Raw genomic sequence first — 22,964 nt, forward strand, 5'->3', positions numbered from 1 at the left:
CACCTTTCCCATTCTTTCTTCTCTTTACTCTCTCTCTCTCTCTCTAGAACCTCTCTCTAGCCCCGAAATCCCCCGAAAAGCCTAGGGAACCTCCCTAGCACGAGGCGGAAGCCCCGGAGTGCTTGAAGGCTCCGAGAAGAATAGCTTTTCGGCTCGGGAACGCTGCTCCAAGCAAAGCCCGGTTTTCTATAAAACCCGCTGTAAGTGAGCTACGCCTACGCTATTTTTAATATAACTTTTATTTAATTATAGTAACGTTATTAGGAACTTATAATAAATACTTGGGCTATTATTATGGGTTATATAAGTATTTTTTTGACGCTTATAATAATAATAATAATAGCTAGACTATTAATTAGTCTCGACGAATAATAAACTAAACTCTAGTGGTAATAATACTAGGTTTCGTCGAAGAAAAATTCTTTTTAAGAAGCGAAGCGCTGTCTGAGTTCGGAATCACCACCTTTTCCGGTGAGTGCATAGTTACCTTCAACTTACACATAGATATGAAGTATTTTATATAAATTACGTGCTATGTGTGCATATTATCTGAATACTTGTTATCTATGCTAGATGAACGTTGTTATACATGTTTTCAATGATTTAAACTGTATACGTATTTTATATCTACGAAAATGTTGGGGTAAAACATGGGTAGATGTAATAGGTGATGTGTGATAAAATGATGAGAGGCCTCGATGTTGTTGTTGTTGATCCAGTCATCTAGCGGAGTATAGATGACGACCATGGACTCTTCTAGACAGTCCAGTGGAACACTAGCAGGTTCGCAACCTGTAGGTGTTGTGAACGATGTGTTCACCGGTGTACTCCATCCCCCACATGGTTGCCTATTAGGACATTTATTGCTGAGGAATCCCCTTAGCAGTAGTGTCCGTCCCGATGATAATCCTTAGGCTAGGTCCCTTATGATAGGTGTTTAGGGACGTAAAGTGAGGATAACGGGAACGGGTAATCGGGTTATTGTTGATTGATGAAATTAATAAACTTATTTATTGTGGGTTGAAAACCCTATGTGCTCACCAGGCTCCCAAGCCTGACCCACTCAGTTTTATGTATTACAGGTAGTGGCGCATGAGCATAGGTGTGATGTTTTGGACGAGGGATTACGGATATAGGCCTGTAGATATGAAATAATGTAGTAAGGCTTATATTGTACTGTTTATACTTTTGATCTGTACGAACATGACATCCCGAGTCTTTTAATGAATACATTTCTATGGAAATGCTTTTGATAAATCTTTATCATATTATTGTTTTGGGACAAATTCCGCAAACCATTTATTAAAAGATAACTCTGATTTTGAAATAAAGTATAAACAAAACCGGTCTTTTCTGGCCGTGATTTTGGGGATGTCACAGTTGGTATCAGAGCATTAGTTTAAGCGAACTAGGAATTTGTAGGATTTCTAGACTTAAACTTAGAATGCTAAGCGATGATTGTGAGGTGTGAGCACTAGCTTATTTTAGGAATTGTGCCTAAAATGCTTTTATGTGCTAAATGTTTTATGCATGATATGCTGTTATTTTGTTCGGGATCTATGGTCTGTTGCCGACCGGATCTGGAACCTTATGTGTTTAGGATTCTAAACGTACGACTACGATATTAGAATTAGCATGTAAACATGTCGGAGTGATAAGGACGATTTAAAACGTCTCTCCTAAATAAAGATCTAAATCCACCTTATTCGGTATATAGATCAAGATGGTAAGGACCCGTAGCGGAAACGTAAACGCAAATGGGAACGGACACCAACCCCCCGTGATCGAGCAAATACCAGTTGTGGAAGCCGCTGCCGGACCAATAACGATGGCCGGAGTGCAAGCGATGATCCAGGCAATGTTGGATCGTCAAATGGAGGAAACCAGGCGTTTGCTCCAGCAAAATCGAGAGGAAGCGACTATTCAGCTCGAACAGCCCGAGTTGAACGAAGGGCAGACTGAAGAAGGAAACTACAGTGGGACTATTGGTCAAGCCAACCCACCGATAGTTAGGCAAAACCACCAGGATGGAGGAAATGATGGACGTGGATGCAAATACAAGGATTTCATGGCATCCAAGCCACCGAGTCTATCCGGAAGCCCGACGCCGGTGGAAGTCATGAACTGGATCTCTGAGATGGAGACAATGTTTGAGAGTTGCGAGTGTAGCAATAGGCAGAAGACTGCTCTTGCAGTTCCTCTATTGAAATCTGGAGTACTAAGCTGGTGGAAGCTACTAGCTGATTCAATGCCCAAAGGTGAAGCAAGCAAGATATCGTGGGAGGATTTTCTGGTACAGTTAAAGATGCAATACTGCTCTGAGCAGGATCTTCTGGAGATCAACAACGAATTCCAGAGTCTGAAGAAGGGGAGGATGAGCGTTACTGAATACGCTGCAAGCTTTACTGAGAAAATGAAGCTTGTTCCTCACCTCGTCCCAACTGAACTCTCCAAGGTTAACAAATTTGCCCTCGGATTACCAGCGGACTTCGGTCCAATGGTCAAGCAAACTACCACTCTAAAAGCTGCCATCTGGGCTGCTAAGAATGTGGAGACCCAGATACGAGAAAAGGGTCTGGAGAGAGCGGAAGTGGGAGAGAAACGGAAATTTGACGGATCCTTGAGGTCCAGTAAGAAAGGTAGATTCTCGAAGTCTAGTTCGAGAGGAGGAGGATCAGAAGCAAAGTGGTGTGACAAGTGCAAGAAGAAGCACTCTGGGAAGTGTGATGGAGGGGTCACTTGTTACAAATGCGGAAAGCCTGGGCACTATGCCAACGAATGCACTCTTAACCAGAAGGCCTGTTATGGGTGTAATGAAGAAGGGCACATTTTGAAGGACTGCCCGAAGAAGAAGGAGGCAGGAAGACCCAACATACCACCAAAGCCGAAGGCGAGAGCCTTCCAGATGACGCTCGAGGCTGCAAAGGAGGCAGCAGACGTCGCTTCAGGTACCTTTCTTGTAAATGGTTTGCCTGCAAATATACTGTTTGATTCCGGAGCCAACTACTCCTTTGTGTCGCATAAATTTAGTGCGAAATTAGCATTACCTGTAGAAAAAACTTGATAACGCCCTAATTGTAGAAGTTGCCAGTGGCAAATTCGTACCTGTTAGTAATCGTATTAGGAACATCGTCATTGACCTAAACGGAAACGAATTCCAGGAGGAACTATTACCCATAGAGTTAAACGGTTTCGACATCGTTTTGGGTATGGATTGGCTTAGCGCCAACGATGCCGAGATATTATGCCGAAAGAAGATAGTTAGGATAAACCCACCCGGAAAGGAATCATTTATGGTGTACGGGGACAAACGCAGAGTGAGTTCTGGAATCATATCCTTGATGAAAGCTAGGAAATGTTTGTCCAAGGGATGTGCATCGTACTTGGCATTCGTAATCGATGCTAAGAAAGAAAAGAAAGAGGTGCAGAATATACCGGTTGTGTGCGATTATCCGGAAGTCTTTCCCGAAGATCTTCCTGGATTACCACCTGATAGGCAAGTAGAATTTCGTATAGACTTATTACCAGGAACAACACCGATAGCAAAGGCACCTTACCGATTAGCACCGACGGAGATGAAGGAGCTCATGACGCAACTTCAGGAGCTGTTGGATAGCGGTTTCATTCGACCTAGTTCATCACCCTGGGGAGCTCCGATGTTATTCGTGAAGAAGAAGGACGGAAGCATGAGGATGTGCATAGACTACCGAGAGCTGAATAAGGCAACGGTGAAGAACAAGTATCCATTGCCGAGGATTGATGACCTATTCGATCAGCTGCAAGGTTCAAGCTACTTCTCAAAGATCGATCTTAGGTCAGGATATCATCAGCTGAAAGTGAGAGAGCAGGATATTGAGAAGACTGCATTCAGAACAAGATATGGACACTACGAGTTCTTGGTTATGTCATTCGGACTAACCAATGCTCCCGCAGCATTCATGGATTTGATGAACAGGGTTTGTAAACCATTCCTCGATAAATCCGTGATAGTGTTCATCGACGACATTCTCATATACTCGAAAAGCCAGGAGGAGCACGACAAGCATCTACGAGAAGTGTTGGAGGTGTTAAAGAAGGAGAAGCTTTTTGCAAAGTTCTCCAAATGCGACTTTTGGATACGGGAAGTCCAATTCTTGGGTCATGTTGTTAACCAAGAGGGAATAATGGTTGATCCCGCCAAGATCGAGGCTGTAATGAAGTGGGAACGTCCGAAGAATCCCACGGAGATTCGAAGCTTTCTAGGATTAGCCGGATATTACCGACGATTTATCCAAGGCTTTTCTTCGATAGCTGCTCCATTAACAGCTTTGACCCATAAAGGAGCTACGTATACATGGAGTGAGAAACACGATGAGGCATTCGAGAAGCTAAAGAAGAAGTTATGTGAAGCGCCGATACTTTCTCTACCCGATGGAGTCGAAGATTTCGCAGTTTATAGTGATGCATCTGGAGTCGGGTTAGGTTGTGTTCTGACCCAAAGAGAAAAGGTGATAGCATACGCATCTCGACAATTGAAAGAGCACGAAAAGAACTACCCCACTCATGATCTGGAGTTGGCAGCGGTAGTATTCGCCTTAAAGATATGGAGGCATTACCTCTACGGCACGAAGTGCAAGCTCTTCACTGATCATAAGAGTCTCCAGTATCTCTTTAATCAGAAGGAGTTGAACATGAGGCAACGACGCTGGCTAGAACTTCTCAAGGACTACGACTGTGAGATACTTTACCACCCAGGTAAAGCAAATATTGTTGCTGATGCTCTCAGTCGGAAAGTCAATCTTGAAAGAAGAAGGCCGAGAGCGTTAAGAATTGAAGTCGTCTCGAAGATTGTGGAAAGTATCAGGAAAGCTCAAGAAGAAGCCTTAGAAAAGAATGACCGAAAGGAAGAACGTTTGGGAAAAACGTTAGTGTTCGGTACGAACAGTCGAGGACTGAAGGTATTCCAAGATCGAATTTGGGTACCTAAGACGGGAGGAATAAGAGATCTTCTAATGGAAGAAGCACACAAGACCATGTACTCGATTCATCCCGGTAGCACTAAAATGTATAGGGACCTAAAACCCTACTACTGGTGGCCGACGATGAAGCTCGATGTTGCGAAGTATGTGGCTGAGTGCGTAACATGTGCGAGGGTTAAGGCACAACATCAAAAACCGTATGGGAGTTTAGAACCCTTACCTGTACCCATGGGTAAATGGGAAGACATCACCATGGATTTTGTGACTAAACTGCCCAGAACGAAGAATGGTCACGACATGATTTGGGTAGTCGTGGATCGTTTCACCAAGAGTGCACACTTCATAGCAGCCAACGAGAAGTGGTCTATGGATAAGCTCGCAAATGCTTACGTGAAGGAAATTGTAAGACTTCACGGTGTCCCTCTTACTATTGTGTCAGATCGTGATAGTCGTTTCACATCGAGGTTTTGGAGGAGTCTACAAGAGGAGTTGGGTACAAAGTTGTGTTTGAGTACTGCTTACCATCCGCAAACTGATGGTCAGAGTGAAAGAACGATTCAGACGTTGGAAGATATGCTGAGAGCATGTACCCTCGAATTCCAAGGGAATTGGGACGAGCACTTACCTCTGGTAGAATTTTCCTACAACAATAGTTTTCACTCGAGCATCAAGATGGCTCCTTATCAAGCCTTGTATGGGCAGAAGTGTCGTACGCCGTCTTGTTGGCTTGAAGCCGGAGAGAAGCAGTTTATGGGCCCCGAGATAGTCCATGAGACTGCTGAGAAATTGAAGGTGATTAGGGAAAGAATGTTAGCAGCTCAGGATCGTCAGAAGAGCTATGCCGACAAGAAAAGACGACCGATAACCTTCGAAGTTGGGGATTCCGTTTTACTTAAAGTCTCACCGTGGAAGGGACTTATACGATTTGGGAAACGAGGAAAGTTGAGTCCAAGGTTTATTGGACCATTCAAAGTTCTTCAGAGGATTGGGAACCAAGCTTACAAGCTGGAATTGCCCGAAGAACTCAATGGTATTCATAACACCTTCCATGTGTGTTATTTGAGGAAATTCATGGGAGATGTTCCCGACATAATTCCAATCTCGGAATTAAGGATGGATGAGAATAAAAGGCTGATCGAAGAGCCTGAGGCAATTATTGACCGTAAGACTAAGAAGTTACGACGCAAGATGGTCGACTTGGTGCTAGTCCGATGGAAACATTCGAATGGGCCGAATCTCACTTGGGAAACAGAGGATGACATGATGAGTCGCTATCCACATCTGTTTGCTGATGCATGATTCCGGGACGGAATCATCCTAAGGGGGAGAGAATTGTAACGCCCGGGTTTCAGGGCTAAGCATTTTTGTCAATGTAATAGTCTAGGTCAACTATTGTAACTCTTTTTGAAGTAATAAATATGAAATATTTGAGTATTATGTGAATTATGTGTGTTTATGTGTTTATTATTTAATTATAAATGTATAATTAATAAAGAATAAAAATGAGCGTCAAAATTAAAGTGTGAGATAATCCCGATATCTCTACATAAAGTTGTAGAATATGTCTCAAGGTTTCCGTGCATATAAAGAATGCCGAAATCCGAGCTATAACGAAGAAGTTATGGCCCGCCGAAGTTTTACGACAAAACCGGCACGATACCGGGAGACGTAAATAGTGAATTTACGATAGAAGACTTTTTAGCCTTAGCAATCTAAACAAAAGTCGTAGAATATGTTAAACTAAGAACATCGATAAAAAGAACGCCCAAATCTGACTTCGTATGAAGAAGTTATGATTTTTCTAAGATTCGGCTTAGCAGTGCACGGCCTGAAACTCGAATTTTAGTTCGAGCGGTTTTTGGCTTACGCAACGTAAATGAGAGTTGAAGATCTCATTAATAGGAAATCAACGGTAAAAAGACAGACAAAAACAGAGTCCGTATGTAGAAGTTATTAATTTTACGCAGACGTTTAACAGTATAATCTCCTTGTACTGTTAAATTTAAGATCAGTCGAGAATTAGTTGACGGTGTCAAAATGAAAGTTGTAGATCTTATTATTACCTACGCGTGGATATAAAGAACGTCAAAAACGGAGGTCGTATGTGAAAGTTACGGATTTTAGAAGTCGGAAGTGTGCTGTGCGAAAATAGGTGATGTGGCACAATCTTGGCCATTGCTTTCTCCCCAAGGCTTGCCACCAGATGGTGACGTGTGGCACCAAGTTCAGCCACATTTCACCCTATAAATACCACCTCTCCCACCCTCATTTTCTTCACACCTTTCCCATTCTTTCTTCTCTTTACTCTCTCTCTCTCTCTCTAGAACCTCTCTCTAGCCCCGAAATCCCCCGAAAAGCCTAGGGAACCTCCCTAGCACGAGGCGGAAGCCCCGGAGTGCTTGAAGGCTCCGAGAAGAATAGCTTTTCGGCTCGGGAACGCTGCTCCAAGCAAAGCCCGGTTTTCTATAAAACCCGCTGTAAGTGAGCTACGCCTACGCTATTTTTAATATAACTTTTATTTAATTATAGTAACGTTATTAGGAACTTATAATAAATACTTGGGCTATTATTATGGGTTATATAAGTATTTTTTTGACGCTTATAATAATAATAATAATAGCTAGACTATTAATTAGTCTCGACGAATAATAAACTAAACTCTAGTGGTAATAATACTAGGTTTCGTCGAAGAAAAATTCTTTTTAAGAAGCGAAGCGCTGTCTGAGTTCGGAATCACCACCTTTTCCGGTGAGTGCATAGTTACCTTCAACTTACACATAGATATGAAGTATTTTATATAAATTACGTGCTATGTGTGCATATTATCTGAATACTTGTTATCTATGCTAGATGAACGTTGTTATACATGTTTTCAATGATTTAAACTGTATACGTATTTTATATCTACGAAAATGTTGGGGTAAAACATGGGTAGATGTAATAGGTGATGTGTGATAAAATGATGAGAGGCCTCGATGTTGTTGTTGTTGATCCAGTCATCTAGCGGAGTATAGATGACGACCACGGACTCTTCTAGACAGTCCAGTGGAACACTAGCAGGTTCGCAACCTGTAGGTGTTGTGAACGATGTGTTCACCGGTGTACTCCATCCCCCACATGGTTGCCTATTAGGACATTTATTGCTGAGGAATCCCCTTAGCAGTAGTGTCCGTCCCGATGATAATCCTTAGGCTAGGTCCCTTATGATAGGTGTTTAGGGACGTAAAGTGAGGATAACGGGAACGGGTAATCGGGTTATTGTTGATTGATGAAATTAATAAACTTATTTATTGTGGGTTGAAAACCCTATGTGCTCACCAGGCTCCCAAGCCTGACCCACTCAGTTTTATGTATTACAGGTAGTGGCGCATGAGCATAGGTGTGATGTTTTGGACGAGGGATTACGGATATAGGCCTGTAGATATGAAATAATGTAGTAAGGCTTATATTGTACTGTTTATACTTTTGATCTGTACGAACATGACATCCCGAGTCTTTTAATGAATACATTTCTATGGAAATGCTTTTGATAAATCTTTATCATATTATTGTTTTGGGACAAATTCCGCAAACCATTTATTAAAAGATAACTCTGATTTTGAAATAAAGTATAAACAAAACCGGTCTTTTCTGGCCGTGATTTTGGGGATGTCACATATAGTGATGAAATCGGTTTTAACAAATTTGTTTCACTTTATAATTCTTCTCTTGAATCTTTTTGTGAAATTTGTCGATAAAGTGACATTAATATGCAATAATACTTGGTGATAGGACACATATTTGGGATGAAGATGCCTTTGATTTTTAGTTGTTAGTTTCACTTTGTAGTGGTTCATATTTTCTTTCACTTTTAGATAATAAGGACCTACACAGATGAGTACAATTTTTTTCTTCCTTTTCTTTATTGGAATGGTGTACATATGGGAAGTTTTTGGGAACAAAAGAAGCACCATATATGTTTTTGACTTTTTTGTCCCTTCCATATTCCCTATTTATCTGCTTATCCTCATTATCTATTTCTTGATAGCTATTGCAGCTTTGTTGCAGCAATAACCTTCTTTTGAGTTGTCTGGAAAGCTTGCAGCTGACACCAATCGAGTCAAGGGTGAGCGAGTCTTTTGTTCACTTCTTCCCTCTCTATTTCTTATAGATAATAGAAATAGATTTTCAAGAAACTAAATTAATATGATAAATAATGGTTTAATTGACACTTTTTTCGGATAGGTGTGACATTGTTGTTTACTGAGCCACCAGATGCAAGGAAACCAGAAATAAGATGGAGGTTTTATCTTTTTAAGGGTAGTGAAGTGCTTAATGGTGGGCTTGATCATGTCCTTCTGTTATCTAATGTAAAAAATGATTTTGTGTGAATTTTAACAACTTCTATTTAGAATAAATAAATAAAACAAGTAATTTGTTTTCCAAATTACTTTTATTTAATATTAACAAAGTATTATTGTTATAAAAAGTAATTTGTTAATTACAAAATATTTAGTTTTCAAAAAAACACTCCTGTTCCAAAAAAACACTACTGTTGGAAAACTAAAACAAGTAATTTGTTAAAAAGTATCTTAATATAATAAGTTGTTCTTGAGTATGTATGAACAAAATTTAAGAATTTGTAATTAGCAAAAATGGCCAAAGTGACCATAAAGATAAAAATGGTCGTTTTCACTAATAAAATTACTTTCATTTTGATTAATTCAATAAATTATATTGCTATTTAGTGCATTTAAAGCATGAATCCGCCAAATGCGATAAATACCAATATACTTTTACACACATTATCAAATTTGCCAAAATTACCCTTCCATTGTCAATCATGCTCTTTAACTAATGAATTTCCTATAATACCCTTGCCTAAGATGTGCCTAAAATCAAAATCTTCCATATCGGCTCAACAACATAATTATATTTAATGCGATAAATAACAACCCACTTTATAAGATTGCAAATTATTTTGTATGAATTTTTTTTTTAAAACTTAACTTTTGTGTGTGTTAGGTAAGAGGGTAAATAGAAACTCCAACATTATTTAATGCATTTAAGCCATGTATCGGGTAAATACAACAAATACCAATCTACTTTATAATAATCAATTATTATTATTATTATTATTATTATTATTATTAATAATGCATTTGGGCCCTATATATGTTTTTCTGTCTAAGAAGTTGTTTATAAGAATGTATGTTTTTTTTTTACTTTCCCATATTGCCCTTACCTAACATGTGTTTTTCCTTGTGATCACTTCTTCCTTGATGTTGCCAACCAATATTAACATTTGAAATCTATTCGTTATATGGGTCTATATTTGTGAAAATTGGATCTACGTTCCATGATTTCTAACTATGTTTGTAAGATTTAAGACACGAGTTTAGGTGAAGATATATTTTTTTTGACAGATCTAATTTTTTCGGGCGTAATAGCTTCGAACATTGATTTATGTGGAATGTGGCTTAAAGTGGAACTCATTTTTTGTATTTTTTTCCCTCCTTTTTTATGTAAGAGTAAGGGTTACTAATTTATGCAATATAAAAAGGGAATGGAATCATTCAGGTTTTGTTAACTTTACTCTTTCTGTTTTGTATTATCCGCTAAAAGTATTTCTTCTTGATTGGAGCCGAAGGTTTGTGAAATTTGATTGTGCTTTGATTCATTCAATAACCTGAAAGTTCAATTTAGATAATATAATTGACAACTGCAACTTTTACTTATCTCTCATGGTTATTTCCTAAAAAGCTCACACTTTTGCTGTTAATTATCCAATAACTATGTTTTCCTGGTCTGTTATGTCTCTAAGTAGTTTATTTGCATGGGAACCGATTTAAACAATATAATTTGAACATAATTATGTTGACTGTTGTAGCTGCATATTTTTTGTTGTTTATCTTAGTAACATCTTGAAACGTTTGGATTGTTTCTCTTATTTTGAAAACTACTTAGCCATTGGTATTATATGTTTATATGTGAATATTAGCAATGTACTTTTACTTTGTTTTTTTGCCCATATTAGTAATATACTTCCATTATGTTATCCGTGTAACATTGTACTTTAGCTTGTGAGTAAATATTATAAATTGTAAATACTTATTACATCTTTCTTATTTGTATAAATATACTAATTATTTAACAAAAATGTATATGAAGGGCGAACATCTATAATAACTCGATCATAAGATTTGCGTAATGTATATGGAAATGATTGTTTTCTCAACTATCTAATATTTCTGCTTATTCCATCTATCGTACTTCCTTTCAAACAACTTGAATTTTTTAATATAAGTTTTGTAACAACTTTTATACCTATTTATTTTTCATTCTGGTAGTAACAATTGCAATATATTATTTTACAAATCATTTAAATACAAATTTGTTTGGGGCGGTTCTTTTATGTTGTGATTTTGTCATCACATAAAAAAAAGAATTTGATTTTTTTAGGGTAAATTTGAAAATATCAGGCTCTTTTTGAGTGCTTAGGTGGTTTTTGGTGTATACTTAATATGAATTTTGTTGGTCATAACTCATAAGTGTGCAAACGAAAAAAAAAAAAAAACAAACGTATTTATGTTATGTTGTGGTAGATCTCTAATGGAATGAAAAGCAACCAATAATTTTTTATTTATAGAAATACACCATTAACCGTAAAGCTTCACTTAAAAAAACCTATATAAAGAATACTTTACAAATTTATGTTTACACTTGCAAAGAAGTGTACAATTTATTATAAAACTTCGTATTTTTGCACTAAAATTTCATTCCTTTTAGGAATCAAATTTTGCAAAATGAAATACTTTGTTAAAAGGTCTTATGTTTTTGGTTATATAGAAATTTAAAAATTCTATAGTTATCTGTATTTATTGAGTATATATCTAATTGTAATATAGATTTTATGTTTAACAAATTATAAAACCTAACAAGTTGTTTTATAATGCACCATTTATATTTTCTAATTCATGTGTTAATTGCTTCATTGTTTATGTTTATTTTGTTTTTTGTTTTGCTACGTCATTAATTGTGAGTATCGTCTTCATTTAAAAAAAATTATGCAATTTAAACATGTATGTTTGTATAAAAATAAGGATAAAATTTTATAAGTTTATTATTTTGTATTATCATTTTTAATTATCAGTATTATTTTTCTTCCTTACCCGTGGTTATCACGGGTTATAACCTAATCTCTAAATATAATAAAGTAAGAAGCATTAACTAAAAAAATAAAAAATTCTAGATTTTGGTTAAAATTCACAAATAAAATAAAAAAATAAATAATAATGTTAAACGCGCGAAAGATGATTGCAGTCTATCAGCTATCTCATTTTCAAAACGCATCACATACGCAATTCCGTACACCCCCAGAAAGTTCCACGTCGCCTCCGTGTAACGAACTGGTATTAGGTTTCTCCTTCAAAGTCTCTATAGACATACTTTTGTGGTGATTGCAGAAAGTATTAGATTTGGAGAGTATTAGATGGATCCGAAGAGGAAGTCGAAGGTAAGCCTGTTCGATGTGGTGGATGAAGCCACATTCACCACCAAGCTTAACATAGACGACGGCGGAACCACCGCTCACGGATTCGATTGTAGTAACATGTCGCCGGTCAACAGGTGGAATGGATGCCCTTACTCACAGCGTTATTACGACATGCTGCAGAAGAGGACGAGGTTACCAGTCTGGCATCAGAAAAGGGAATTTCTGAAAGCACTCAAGGATAATCAAGTTCTTATCATAGCCGGTGAAACTGGCAGCGGTAAAACCACACAGGTCACTCCTAACCTTTACTATTTATACAAATCTCTCTTTGTTGCCAAATTCGTCACATTGCAGCGATGATTATCAGTTCTACTACTTGTTTGTTCCAACTAGATAAAATCTGCTATGTCTGTTTGATTTATACAGGGAGTTATGGTGCATGAGAAACGTATTTTAAACTGTTTTTTTGCTAGGTAGAATCCTTGTTGAACTAGAAATTTTAAACAGTTAAGTTTTGAAAATGGCAGATTCCTCAATTTGTTCTGGAAACCATTGATGTAGAAAGTGCTTATAAACACAAGAGATTCATGGTTGTATGCACTCAGCCTCATAGGCTGGCTGCAATGTCTGTTTCTTGTCGAGTTGCACAAGAGATGGATGTAACCATTGGGGAAGAAGTAGGTTACAGTGTTCGTCTTGACGACTTGATCAGTGATAAAACTGTTTTGATGTAAGCTTATACATGTTAGAATCCAAATCACATTTCTTAATGATTACACTTGCATTCATCTTCTTCTCTATCTTGTAGGTATTTGACTGATGGTATGCTTTTGAGAGAAGCCATTAATGATCCACTTCTATGGAGGTACAAAGTGATAATTCTTGATGAGGCCAATGAAAGATCATTAGCTACAGATGTGTTGCTTGGGGTTCTAAAGGGAGTTTTGAAGAAAAGACACGATCTTAAGCTGGTTGTAATCAGTGAAACTCACAAGGCTAAAAAGTTTCAGAATTATTTCTTTGGTGCACCTTTGATCAAAGTTCCTGGTAGACTTCATCCTGTTGAAATTTTCTACACCCAAGAACCTGAAAGGGACTACCTTGAAGCAGCAATCCGAACAGTGGTGCAAATACATATGTGTGAACCTCCAGGTGGCATACTTGTCTTCCTCACTGGCGAGCAAGAGATAGAAGATGCATGTCACAAGATAACAAAAGAAGTTTCCAATATGGGAGATGAGGTAGGGCCAGTGAAGGTTGTACCTCTGTATTCCACACTCACTCCATTGATGCTGAACAAGATATATGAACCTCCTCCATCTCCATTAACTAAGGATGGTCTTGCTGGAAGAAAGATTGTAGTTTCAACAAACATTGCAGAAACTTCGTTCTCCATAGATGACATAGTCTATGTCATAGACCCTGGATTTGCAAAGCAAAAAGTCTACAATCCACGTGTGCGTGTTGAGTCTTCTTTTGTTTCCCCAATATCCAAAGCAAGTGCTCATCTGAGATCAGGTTGTGTTGGAAGAACACAACGGGGTAAATGTTTCAGACTCTACACAGAGAAAAGTTTCAAAAATGATCTTCAACCTAAAACCTACCCAGAGATCCTTCGATCAAACATTGCACATACAGTTCTTACTCTTAAGAAACTCGGTATAGATGATCTGATCCATTTTGATTTTATGGATCCTCCTGCTCCAGAGGCATTGATGCGGGCATTGGAGGTTTTGAATTACTTGGGAGCATTAGATGACAATGGAAACCTGACCAAATTGGGTGAAATCCTGAGTGAGTTTCCCCTTGATCCACATATAGGAAAAATGCTTGTGGCAAGCTCTAAGTTCAACTGTTCAAATGAAATTCTTTCTATATCAGCAATGCTCTCAGGTAAACTACATTATCATCTTTTTTTTTTTTCTTTTAAGCATGCCCATGAGCCTTTTCTATGATAAACCAATGTTTTCTGTAGTACCCAATTGCTTTGTCCAGCCTGGGAAGGCTCAGAAAGCTTCTGTAGATAAAGCAAAAGCACGATTCAGACACATTGATGGGGACCACCTTACACTTTTGAATGTTTATCATGCTTACAAGCAAAATAGTAAGTACTGTAACTGTATTGCCTATCACATTATTAGCAAAGTTAGGAGGTTGTTAAGGATACAATCTTTTGTGGCTTTCAGATGAGGATGAATCATGGTGTTCTGAGAACTTTGTCAATTATAGGGCTCTTAAGTTTGCAGATAATGTCAGGCATCAGCTAGCTTGTATAATGATTAGGCTCAACCTCAAGTTATGCAGCACGGATCTGAACAATCGTGACTACTATACCAACATAAGAAAGGCTTTGTTAGCAGGATACTTTATGCAAGTTGCCCATTTGGAAAGCAAAGGACATTATTTGACTATGAAAGATAATCTGGTTTGTTTCATCTTTCTTTTAACTTGTTTTGTTATGTATATATATATGTTGGTAAAATTAGACTTGCATTTGATGTATACTTTGGTTTGGTGTTTGTAGGTAGTTCATTTGCATCCATCAAATTGTTTAGACCACAAGCCAGAGTGGGTTATTTACAACGAGTGTGTCTTAACAAGCAAGCTATTCATCCAAACAGTTACTGATGTTCGTGGGCAATGGTTAGTACTCATCTTTACTGAGAAAATTTTCTCTAGTTTTTTTCACTTATGTCCATGAATGGGTTATTATTTTTCACTCGCAACCTAACAAACCCCAGTATGACAATTCTACCCTTGAAAGACAGAAAAAGAATAAAATCAAAATAACATAAATCGAAATCTTCACTCCCTCTTAATCATATGTGACTTGCTCTTCATACCTTCAAATTTGTTATTTGGAATGGCTTTGGTAAGGTTGTCAACAATCTGAATTCTATCATGATGTGTTGGATTTCTTGCTTATTCAGTGTCTGCTTTATTATCACAGAAGAGAGTCGCTTTTCTGCTATTCAGAATGTTAAGTTCCTTCAATATCCTTCCAAGCCAAATTTCTTTACAGATCCCTTGACACATCGCCCTAAGATCAGCTTACACACTACTTCTATCAACTACAGATTGCATCTTGCTTCACCACACAAATGTGCAATATCTAGTGGTTGATCTTTCATACACATCATATCCTCTCTAGTTTGCATCTGTGTAAACTTTAACTCCCCTTTTATTAGTCTTTCTGAAGTATAGTGCATATCCTGGTTTCTTCTTTAAGTAGTGAAGAATTTGGAATATAGCTTCCATAAACTCCATTTTGCATTTTTAAATTACACTAAGGTCCTATGCTTAAGACCCTAACCTTAAAGTAAGACCAACATCTTAGATAATTTCATTATTTTGATGAGCCCAATACATTATATTTATATAGGCCCAATATGATAGAGATGCTCATATAATAGATAAGCCCAATGCATTAGATAGGCATAGGCCTAAGACACTAAATATGCCCGATACATTATGTAAGTCTAATGCTTTAATTAACTAATGGAATTATCTCATCATACACATGGAAGTGTATTACATGTTGACATGTCTTAAACCTTTTAAATCACTTACACTCAAGATCTAGTAATTATTCTTATTAACCAAAGTTCACATCCTTTGATACTTTAGGCGTAAATGCTATACTTGAAATCTCATTTAACATCAACTTTCACGTTAGACAACTTTCATCTAAACTTATCATCAATGTGTATCTTTGACAACCGGTTCATTAATTTAGCGTCCCAAATGAACCTCCTTTGATGGCATCTTAACACTTAAAGGTCAACACATATATCCCCAAATAGAGGGTGTTACAGTTTTCTCCTTCACTTTGTGTCAGACTTGGTTACAATATTCAGAGGACATAGTCGTAGGACTCTATTTGATTTTTGCATACAACTTCCTTTGTATGTTCTCAAAATTCAAAGTGGAAGATGCAGTGAGTAACCCATTGACCCATGTTCTGACATTACTCGGTACTCAATCTTGTAGCCATGGAGTTTCCCATAGAACAATTGGTTTGGATGATCAAGAATTAACGACCCTAACAGTATGTATGGATCCACTTTACCCATAGGGAATCTTTATTATTAGGTATATGTCATGCATGTGACACCAATAAAATTATTTTCCAATTCCAGAGGCTTCTTGTCCCCAACCCCTCTTTTTGATCTTTTAACAAATAGACCATCTTCCTAGCTACTTTAGCTTGCCCACTTTTTAGATCCCCTAGACTCTATACAAACCTAAGCAATTTCTCAATCTACTTAGTAATCGATTTACGGAGGATGAAGATACACATACATGTATAATCTCCACATCTCCGGTGGTATCAAAACTCCTTACACCCTTCATTTCTCCTTTTGATGGTTACGTAAAGAACTTCCATTACAATAGTAAGTGATGGGTATCAGGGTGAAAAGGGAATATATTGATGATCAATACACTTGGATAGTTGTAGGATTGTGTCATCACTTTCCTTGAATTTTATTTTCTCCTTATGCCTAGTTTGAATCAAGATGTTCGAAAACTTGGTATTTCCAAAAAGTGGTGTATTATGAGTATTTATGCTCATTCTACCTAAAAGTTAGATAAGGAATAGGATGATGAAAATAGTGTTTTTCAAATATTAGAAGGGATTACATTTGTTCGTCAAACTAACAAATCAGTTTGAACTTAACTAACCAAAACTGACCAAGTTAGTTTCCAACCTTAAGTAGACCATGTTGGTTTATGATAATATCTCAAGAGCACAAAGCAACCAAGCATAAAAATTAGAACTTGATCATCATATCCCACCATGGATCTTGTTCTAGCGACTTTTTAGCAATAATAATAACTAAGTAGACAGATCGAATCACACCTTCTTGATGTACTAGAAGAGTCGGATTTTTTCTTTATCTTGGAAGATTTAGAGCCCAAAGGAGAACTCCTCTAATGAAGTCGCACCCAAGACAAGTGATCTAGCACCAAAAATGACCAATCTCTTATGTTCTTTACTTGATAAACTCGAATCCTAGACTAGGTAGGGATGCCGTGAGTTCTGTAGGCCGAGAGGGGAGGGAGGAGGGAATTCAAAATTCATACCCTAGGTAAAGAGTATCATCTCACATATATTTGATATGATTATTCTCTTTAAATTCGTATGATTTATCCCTTTAATTAAGGAAGGGATAAATCCTTACCAATTCAAACTAAGGGCATCCACAATGCATTGAACTCTATAGATTTCAATGGATTACTACATTTTTCTACATTCCATACAACTCAATCAATTTTTTCCTACAATGCATTCAACTCTACAAAGTTCAATAGAAAGTTACAAAAGCTAATTTATAGTATGTATTTAAGATTAGAAAACTTTCCTTTTTCCCATTGAAGAGTTTAATTTGTCATTGAACTCCATATCCATTGAATGCCAAGGTGGCATCTCACTATGGTAGAGTTTCATCCATTGAATAACAACTAGAGTTGCTAGTTGCCACCTCATTCAACTCACAATTGTGGATGCTTTAAGGATAATTACATCTAGACCCTTAAGATTCATTAGTTTCTAATTAACTCACCTATAAGATGACAAGTTAATAAACTAACCCCTTTAAATTCCCTTTTTTTTAATGCTTAAATCATGTTTGGCGTGTAACCCAAAATGACTTTTAATTATGGAAAGTCATTAACTTGTTGTGACCATGAACATATTTCCAACAAACCAAACTAAGGAAGTTGAAAATTTGGAGGCCAGTTTCTTCACTCTATGCTAATCTCCCCTTGACCTCGGCATTTGTAGTCTTTTGGATCACATCCTTTTTGTCACAAGTGTAAATTCTAAAAAACACCAAAATGACCATGTGACACTAAAATCACCAATTATAGATACGAAGACAACTTCCCTATCTCAAACCCTTCTTGCCTTTGAAATAAAAGTAGAGATCTCCATTGATGGTTATAGAGAAGAATGTAGAAGATGTTACACTTTTCATAATCCATCACTTTTATTGGGTGGAATCCGAATTGGATCTCAAGTATAAATCTGTATTTAATTTGTTTAGATTAGTTTGTTTTCACTGTTATTTATTGAACTTGATTCATTCATTCAGGTTGGTTGAGATTGCACCTCACTACTATGATCTTGACAACTTCCCACAATGTGAAGCAAAACAACTTCTTAAGAAGATATACAAGAAAAAGGTAGAGACTAGAAACAAGACAAGGTAGAAAGCAGCTCTTACTTGTCATTAATTCTACAAATCAAATTTGACGGAGTGTGAGTGAGTGACTGATTATGATCTAAATTCTAAATCACTTGTAAGTAGTAAGTGCTCATCGTTTGTACTCATCAAATTATATGCCTTAGTGAGACACACCTTCTTAGAAGTTAGAACATTCTTTAAGCCTAATGATATTTCACCCTTTTTGCAAACGATTCAATGATAGCCAACAATGGCATTTAGAAAGTATATAAGTTATAACATAAAGAACGTAAACAAAAAGATATAAAATCAAGACATGGAGTTGTTTATGGTTTTTACTAAGTTGAAGGATCAAATGTAAGAAATAACAATAACAATCTAATTTTATTGATTTGTTTTTGTTTTAGCGTCTTCTATTTTCATGTACTTTGAAACATTTATCTAATTGTATCAATGTCTACCAAATACAAAACAATTTCACTAATATAGCAAGAAAAAAAAAAGTACAATCTTAGTACAACAATATTTTTTTTGAAAAATGTATCCAATTATTACAATGTCATCCAATGCAATTTTCACTAATATAGTAAGGAAAAAAAATGGTACAATATTAGCACAACCTTTTCACTCCCCACAATCTCTCTCTCTCTCTCTCTCTCTCCCCCCACAACCTTTATTTTATTCATTTGTATTCAAATTATAGAGGTCATTATTAGTTTGCTATAAATTTATTATACATAAATTTAAGAAACAAAGGTATGTTGTTACAAATTGCATATATCTATACAAAATGTTATATGCTTTAATCAAATGGGTTAAATGTAAGAAACAACAATGTACTTTCATTGATTTGTTTATTATAGCATGTTAGTTTCAAATTTTCTATTATAACATTATACTTTCAAAAATCTACCTAGTTATAGCAATGTCATCCAAATACAAAACAACTTTTACTACTATAATGAAACAACATTGAAGGTATAATCCTATAATTGAGTAGATTTTCTAAGTACAATGCTTTGCTAAAGAAAAAACTGAAAGTACAATGTGGTATTAGAAAGAAAATGAAAGTATGATTCTATAATACACAAATATATGCCAATGTGAGACTAGCCCACTTGGTAGAGGCTTTGCCTCTTAAATTGGAGGTCTCGAGTTCTATTCTAGGCGTTGACGGTTTCATGATACAAACTGTTTTTGTGATAGAAACTGCTAACTATTAACCCTGCATTCGAAACACATACACACACACAAATATATGAAATTAAATTGCTATTTCTTCCATTTAGACCTTATTATATCCAATTATTTTCAAAATTTAAAGGTTATGTTTAGCATGTTATTTAATTTATGCAAGAAATATCAACGTAGCTTCATTTGTTTCTTTTATCATATCATCTCACTCTCATTTCTCCCTATTAAAACATTGTATTTGAAAAATCTATCCGGTTATAGCAAATGTCATCAAAATACAAAACATTATTCTCTACTATAATTGAGTTCATTTTTCCAAGTACAATGTTTTAATAAGCAAAATAATAATAACTAAAAGCACTAATAGAAATACATAAAAGTTCGAGACTATAATCAACAAATAAACTAATCTTGTTGTCAATCATGAGACTTGAACTCTCAACCCTTTAGTGGATGAACACCTTTTCAAACACCTTATACAGCAAGACAAAGAAAAATATAATGCTATTATTTGCATTTAGTCTTTTATTTTAAGGTTAAATGCAATTATAATGCTATATTTTGCATCTATTCCTTTATTTATCATAGATCAAGAAAATTATAAGTACCCACGGCATAAAATTTGTGAAAAATCCAAATCGTATATATGAAAACACTGTTTGTGTTAATTATAATAAAATAGGCTCTGAAATGATATCCTATCATAGAAAACGTATGCCTGAAAGGCATGTAAGGAGCCAAAAATACCTACAATAAATGAAGTTTTCCCCATTAAGTCTTAAACCTTTTTACAAATTTATCATCATTTATTTTTAAGTTCAATATTGGTTAGAATTCTTTTGGTTTCAAAGTAAAGATTGATTACTATGTTAAAACTTGAAAATATAATTGTTCTGGAGTATAAATATGTGAAATTGAAAATGTGGGAAGCACTTCATTTCTATATTAATTAACAAAACTAAACTGATTGTGGGATGAAAGAAATAGAAAACTCATTTTAGAAGATGGAAAGTAAATATAAAATATGCAAAGGTAATTAAAATGAGTTTTCATGTTAACTTTTTTTACCATAAGCAAAGTCAATGTATAATTTTTAACCTTACTCCGTACATTATTAAATTATTAATTTATAATTAGTGAATGTTTTATTTACAATAATAAAAAATTCATCATAACAAAAACTCATTACAAGCCAAACAAGATTATGATTAAAAAATATATTTTCTAGCTACTATTAGAAAATAACATTTACAATTTAATTAAAATTGTGACTTTTGTAAAATATTCGCATCATTAAAAGTTGTTATGTTGTAACTTTTCATACCATTCCGTGATTTAATGAAACCAAAAAAATATTGATCGTCTTAAGAAACAAAAAAAAAATTATAAAATTGGAAGACATCATATTCCTTCAAAAATAGTTATATTCCATTCCATCAAACAAAACATACAATATGTATAATTATACCCTCTACTTAAAGCAACAATAAGATTTTACAAAATCCTGAAGTTTAATCTCAAGTTTTTTCATAAAAGACCAAATCCATGGATATATCATTTTTTATAAGTAGAAATCCTTAGATGATAAGCATATTTGGTAATAATCTGAGAACTTTATTGCAAATGTTCATCTTTTTATAGAAAAAAAAAAGACTATCTTACAACAACCAATGGTATATTATCTTATAGCAATATAATCGCTGCTCCATTTGAATCAGTTGACTTATTGAGGCATCTGCAATCAAGAACACAAGAATACAATACAAATTAGCAACAAGACTTCAAGGATCATAATCTGATTGCATACAAACTTCTTCTTTCTTTTCAAAACAAAAAAAAAAAACTTGATCATAAGATAAAGAGATTGCATAAAATGTGATGAGTGTGTTACCAAGGATGAGAGAGAATGGGGCTCATAACCATGAACCCTGAAGCGATATATGCAAGTGTGAGTGGGATCTCCATGGTTTGATTTGAACTCAAATCTCATCATGTTCACAGCATATCCCTTCTCCCAAACATTGAAACTTTGTACATTTCTTTTTTCAAGATCATATGTGAACTCTCTTAGCAAAACCATCTTCTTGGAATCAGGATGCAACCATCCAAACACTTTACACTCTTTAGGAGCCATAGATCTGTCGTATGCCACACTCTGTTCATATTCATAACACCATAAAATGCACAAATTAAGTGATTAAATCAACAAGAATCTTCAGAGAAAACAAGATAAGAGAACAAACCTTTGCAACATGTTCAAGAGTTATAGCCTCTGGTATAATGGTGTGACTCAACTTGATCTCAACATAACCATTGTTACCTTTTAGAGGAAAACATTGACCAGGTTCACCAAAACTAGGTTGCAGAATCTTCAGAGCAAACAGATGAATCTCATTTTGTAAATTGTAGGGTTCAGAGTGTTTCACCACCATTCCTCCCCCAGAAGCAACCGCATAGTCAATAGTAGCAAGTCCATCAGCAGCATGCTTTTCAATTGCCTTCTCAATCATCTCCTTCACATAACCCTTCATATCGCCATCAAACCCTTCATCTTTCCTCTTCTTGAAGTTAAATCCATCTAAAACATTGTTAGATTTATTATTCCATATCCACTCCTTACCAATCAATGATCGTATCTTACTTTGAACATTTTCTCCCAAATCACGCAATTTGGTCCTGTATACGAAATCAAAATCATCTACTCTCTCGTTCAATTCGTTTCTTAAATCTACAATCTCTTTCTCGATTTTTCTGTCCGCAGCTTCAATCTGAACCTGCATCATCTTGGTAGTCGTCTGGAAGAAGGACTTGGTTTCCTCAGCAGTCCGTCTACCGAGCCCTATAGAGTAAATGCCTTTGTTCCCAAATAGCAATCGCAGAATCGTCTCAGACAAAAGCAGTAGTAGCAGTAGAAGTACCAAGTTCTTGGTGAAAAAGGTGAGAGCGATCTGCCATGGAGGCTTCTTCAGATGAGCTCTTGGATTAGGCGTTGTTGATTCCTTCTCCATCGCGTGGTCAATGAAACGTTTGTACCCTAATAGAAGAATTTAAGCCGGTGGTTTCTCCGTCGGCAATCACCGGCGATCTTCGATTGTAGCTGAATGTGCAGGGGTTGACATCGAATTTGTTGGAGAATTGCAACCGAAATGA

General features: G+C 36.0%; 2 protein-coding genes across 2 annotated transcripts in view; one reads left to right on the plus strand and one right to left on the minus strand.

Moving 5' to 3' along the window:
• The first annotated feature begins 12,281 nt into the window (after nt 1–12,281).
• LOC145043595 (putative pre-mRNA-splicing factor ATP-dependent RNA helicase DEAH2) lies at nt 12,282–18,850 on the plus strand. The gene is made up of 7 exons (XM_078992302.1): nt 12,282–12,723; nt 12,960–13,162; nt 13,241–14,325; nt 14,408–14,536; nt 14,619–14,857; nt 14,957–15,075; nt 18,528–18,850. The coding sequence occupies exons 1-7, from the start codon at nt 12,430–12,432 to the stop codon at nt 18,643–18,645; spliced, it is 2,187 nt and encodes a 728-aa protein (XP_078848428.1). The 5' UTR covers nt 12,282–12,429; the 3' UTR covers nt 18,646–18,850.
• A 2,438-nt stretch (nt 18,851–21,288) lies between these two features.
• LOC145000648 (SUN domain-containing protein 1-like) overlaps nt 21,289–22,964 on the minus strand; it is a 1,693-nt gene continuing 17 nt past the window's right edge. Inside the window, exons 1-3 of the mRNA XM_078959911.1 lie at nt 22,058–22,964; nt 21,706–21,969; nt 21,289–21,549 (exon numbers count right to left, since the gene is read on the minus strand). The exon at nt 22,058–22,964 is cut by the window's right edge and continues 17 nt beyond it. Coding sequence (XP_078816037.1) covers nt 21,538–21,549; nt 21,706–21,969; nt 22,058–22,822 — 1,041 coding nt within the window. The 5' untranslated portion in view covers nt 22,823–22,964 and the 3' untranslated portion in view covers nt 21,289–21,537. The remainder of the gene's footprint in view (nt 21,550–21,705; nt 21,970–22,057) is intronic.

Source organism: Lactuca saligna, chromosome 1, assembly GCF_052625555.1.
Source record: "Lactuca saligna cultivar CGN05327 chromosome 1, ASM5262555v1, whole genome shotgun sequence".
NCBI lineage: Eukaryota > Viridiplantae > Streptophyta > Magnoliopsida > Asterales > Asteraceae > Lactuca > Lactuca saligna.

What these genes read in the sequence shown, in the direction of transcription:
- LOC145043595 (XM_078992302.1), top strand. Translation starts at nt 12,430, where the DNA reads ATGGATCCGAAGAGGAAGTCGAAGGTAAGCCTGTTCGATGTGGTGGAT. An exon ending in GCAGCGGTAAAACCACACAG is followed by an intron (nt 12,724 to 12,959) that starts GTCACTCCTAAC and finishes TGAAAATGGCAG; the next exon opens with ATTCCTCAATTTGTTCTGGA. An exon ending in TCATGCTTACAAGCAAAATA is followed by an intron (nt 14,537 to 14,618) that starts GTAAGTACTGTA and finishes TGTGGCTTTCAG; the next exon opens with ATGAGGATGAATCATGGTGT.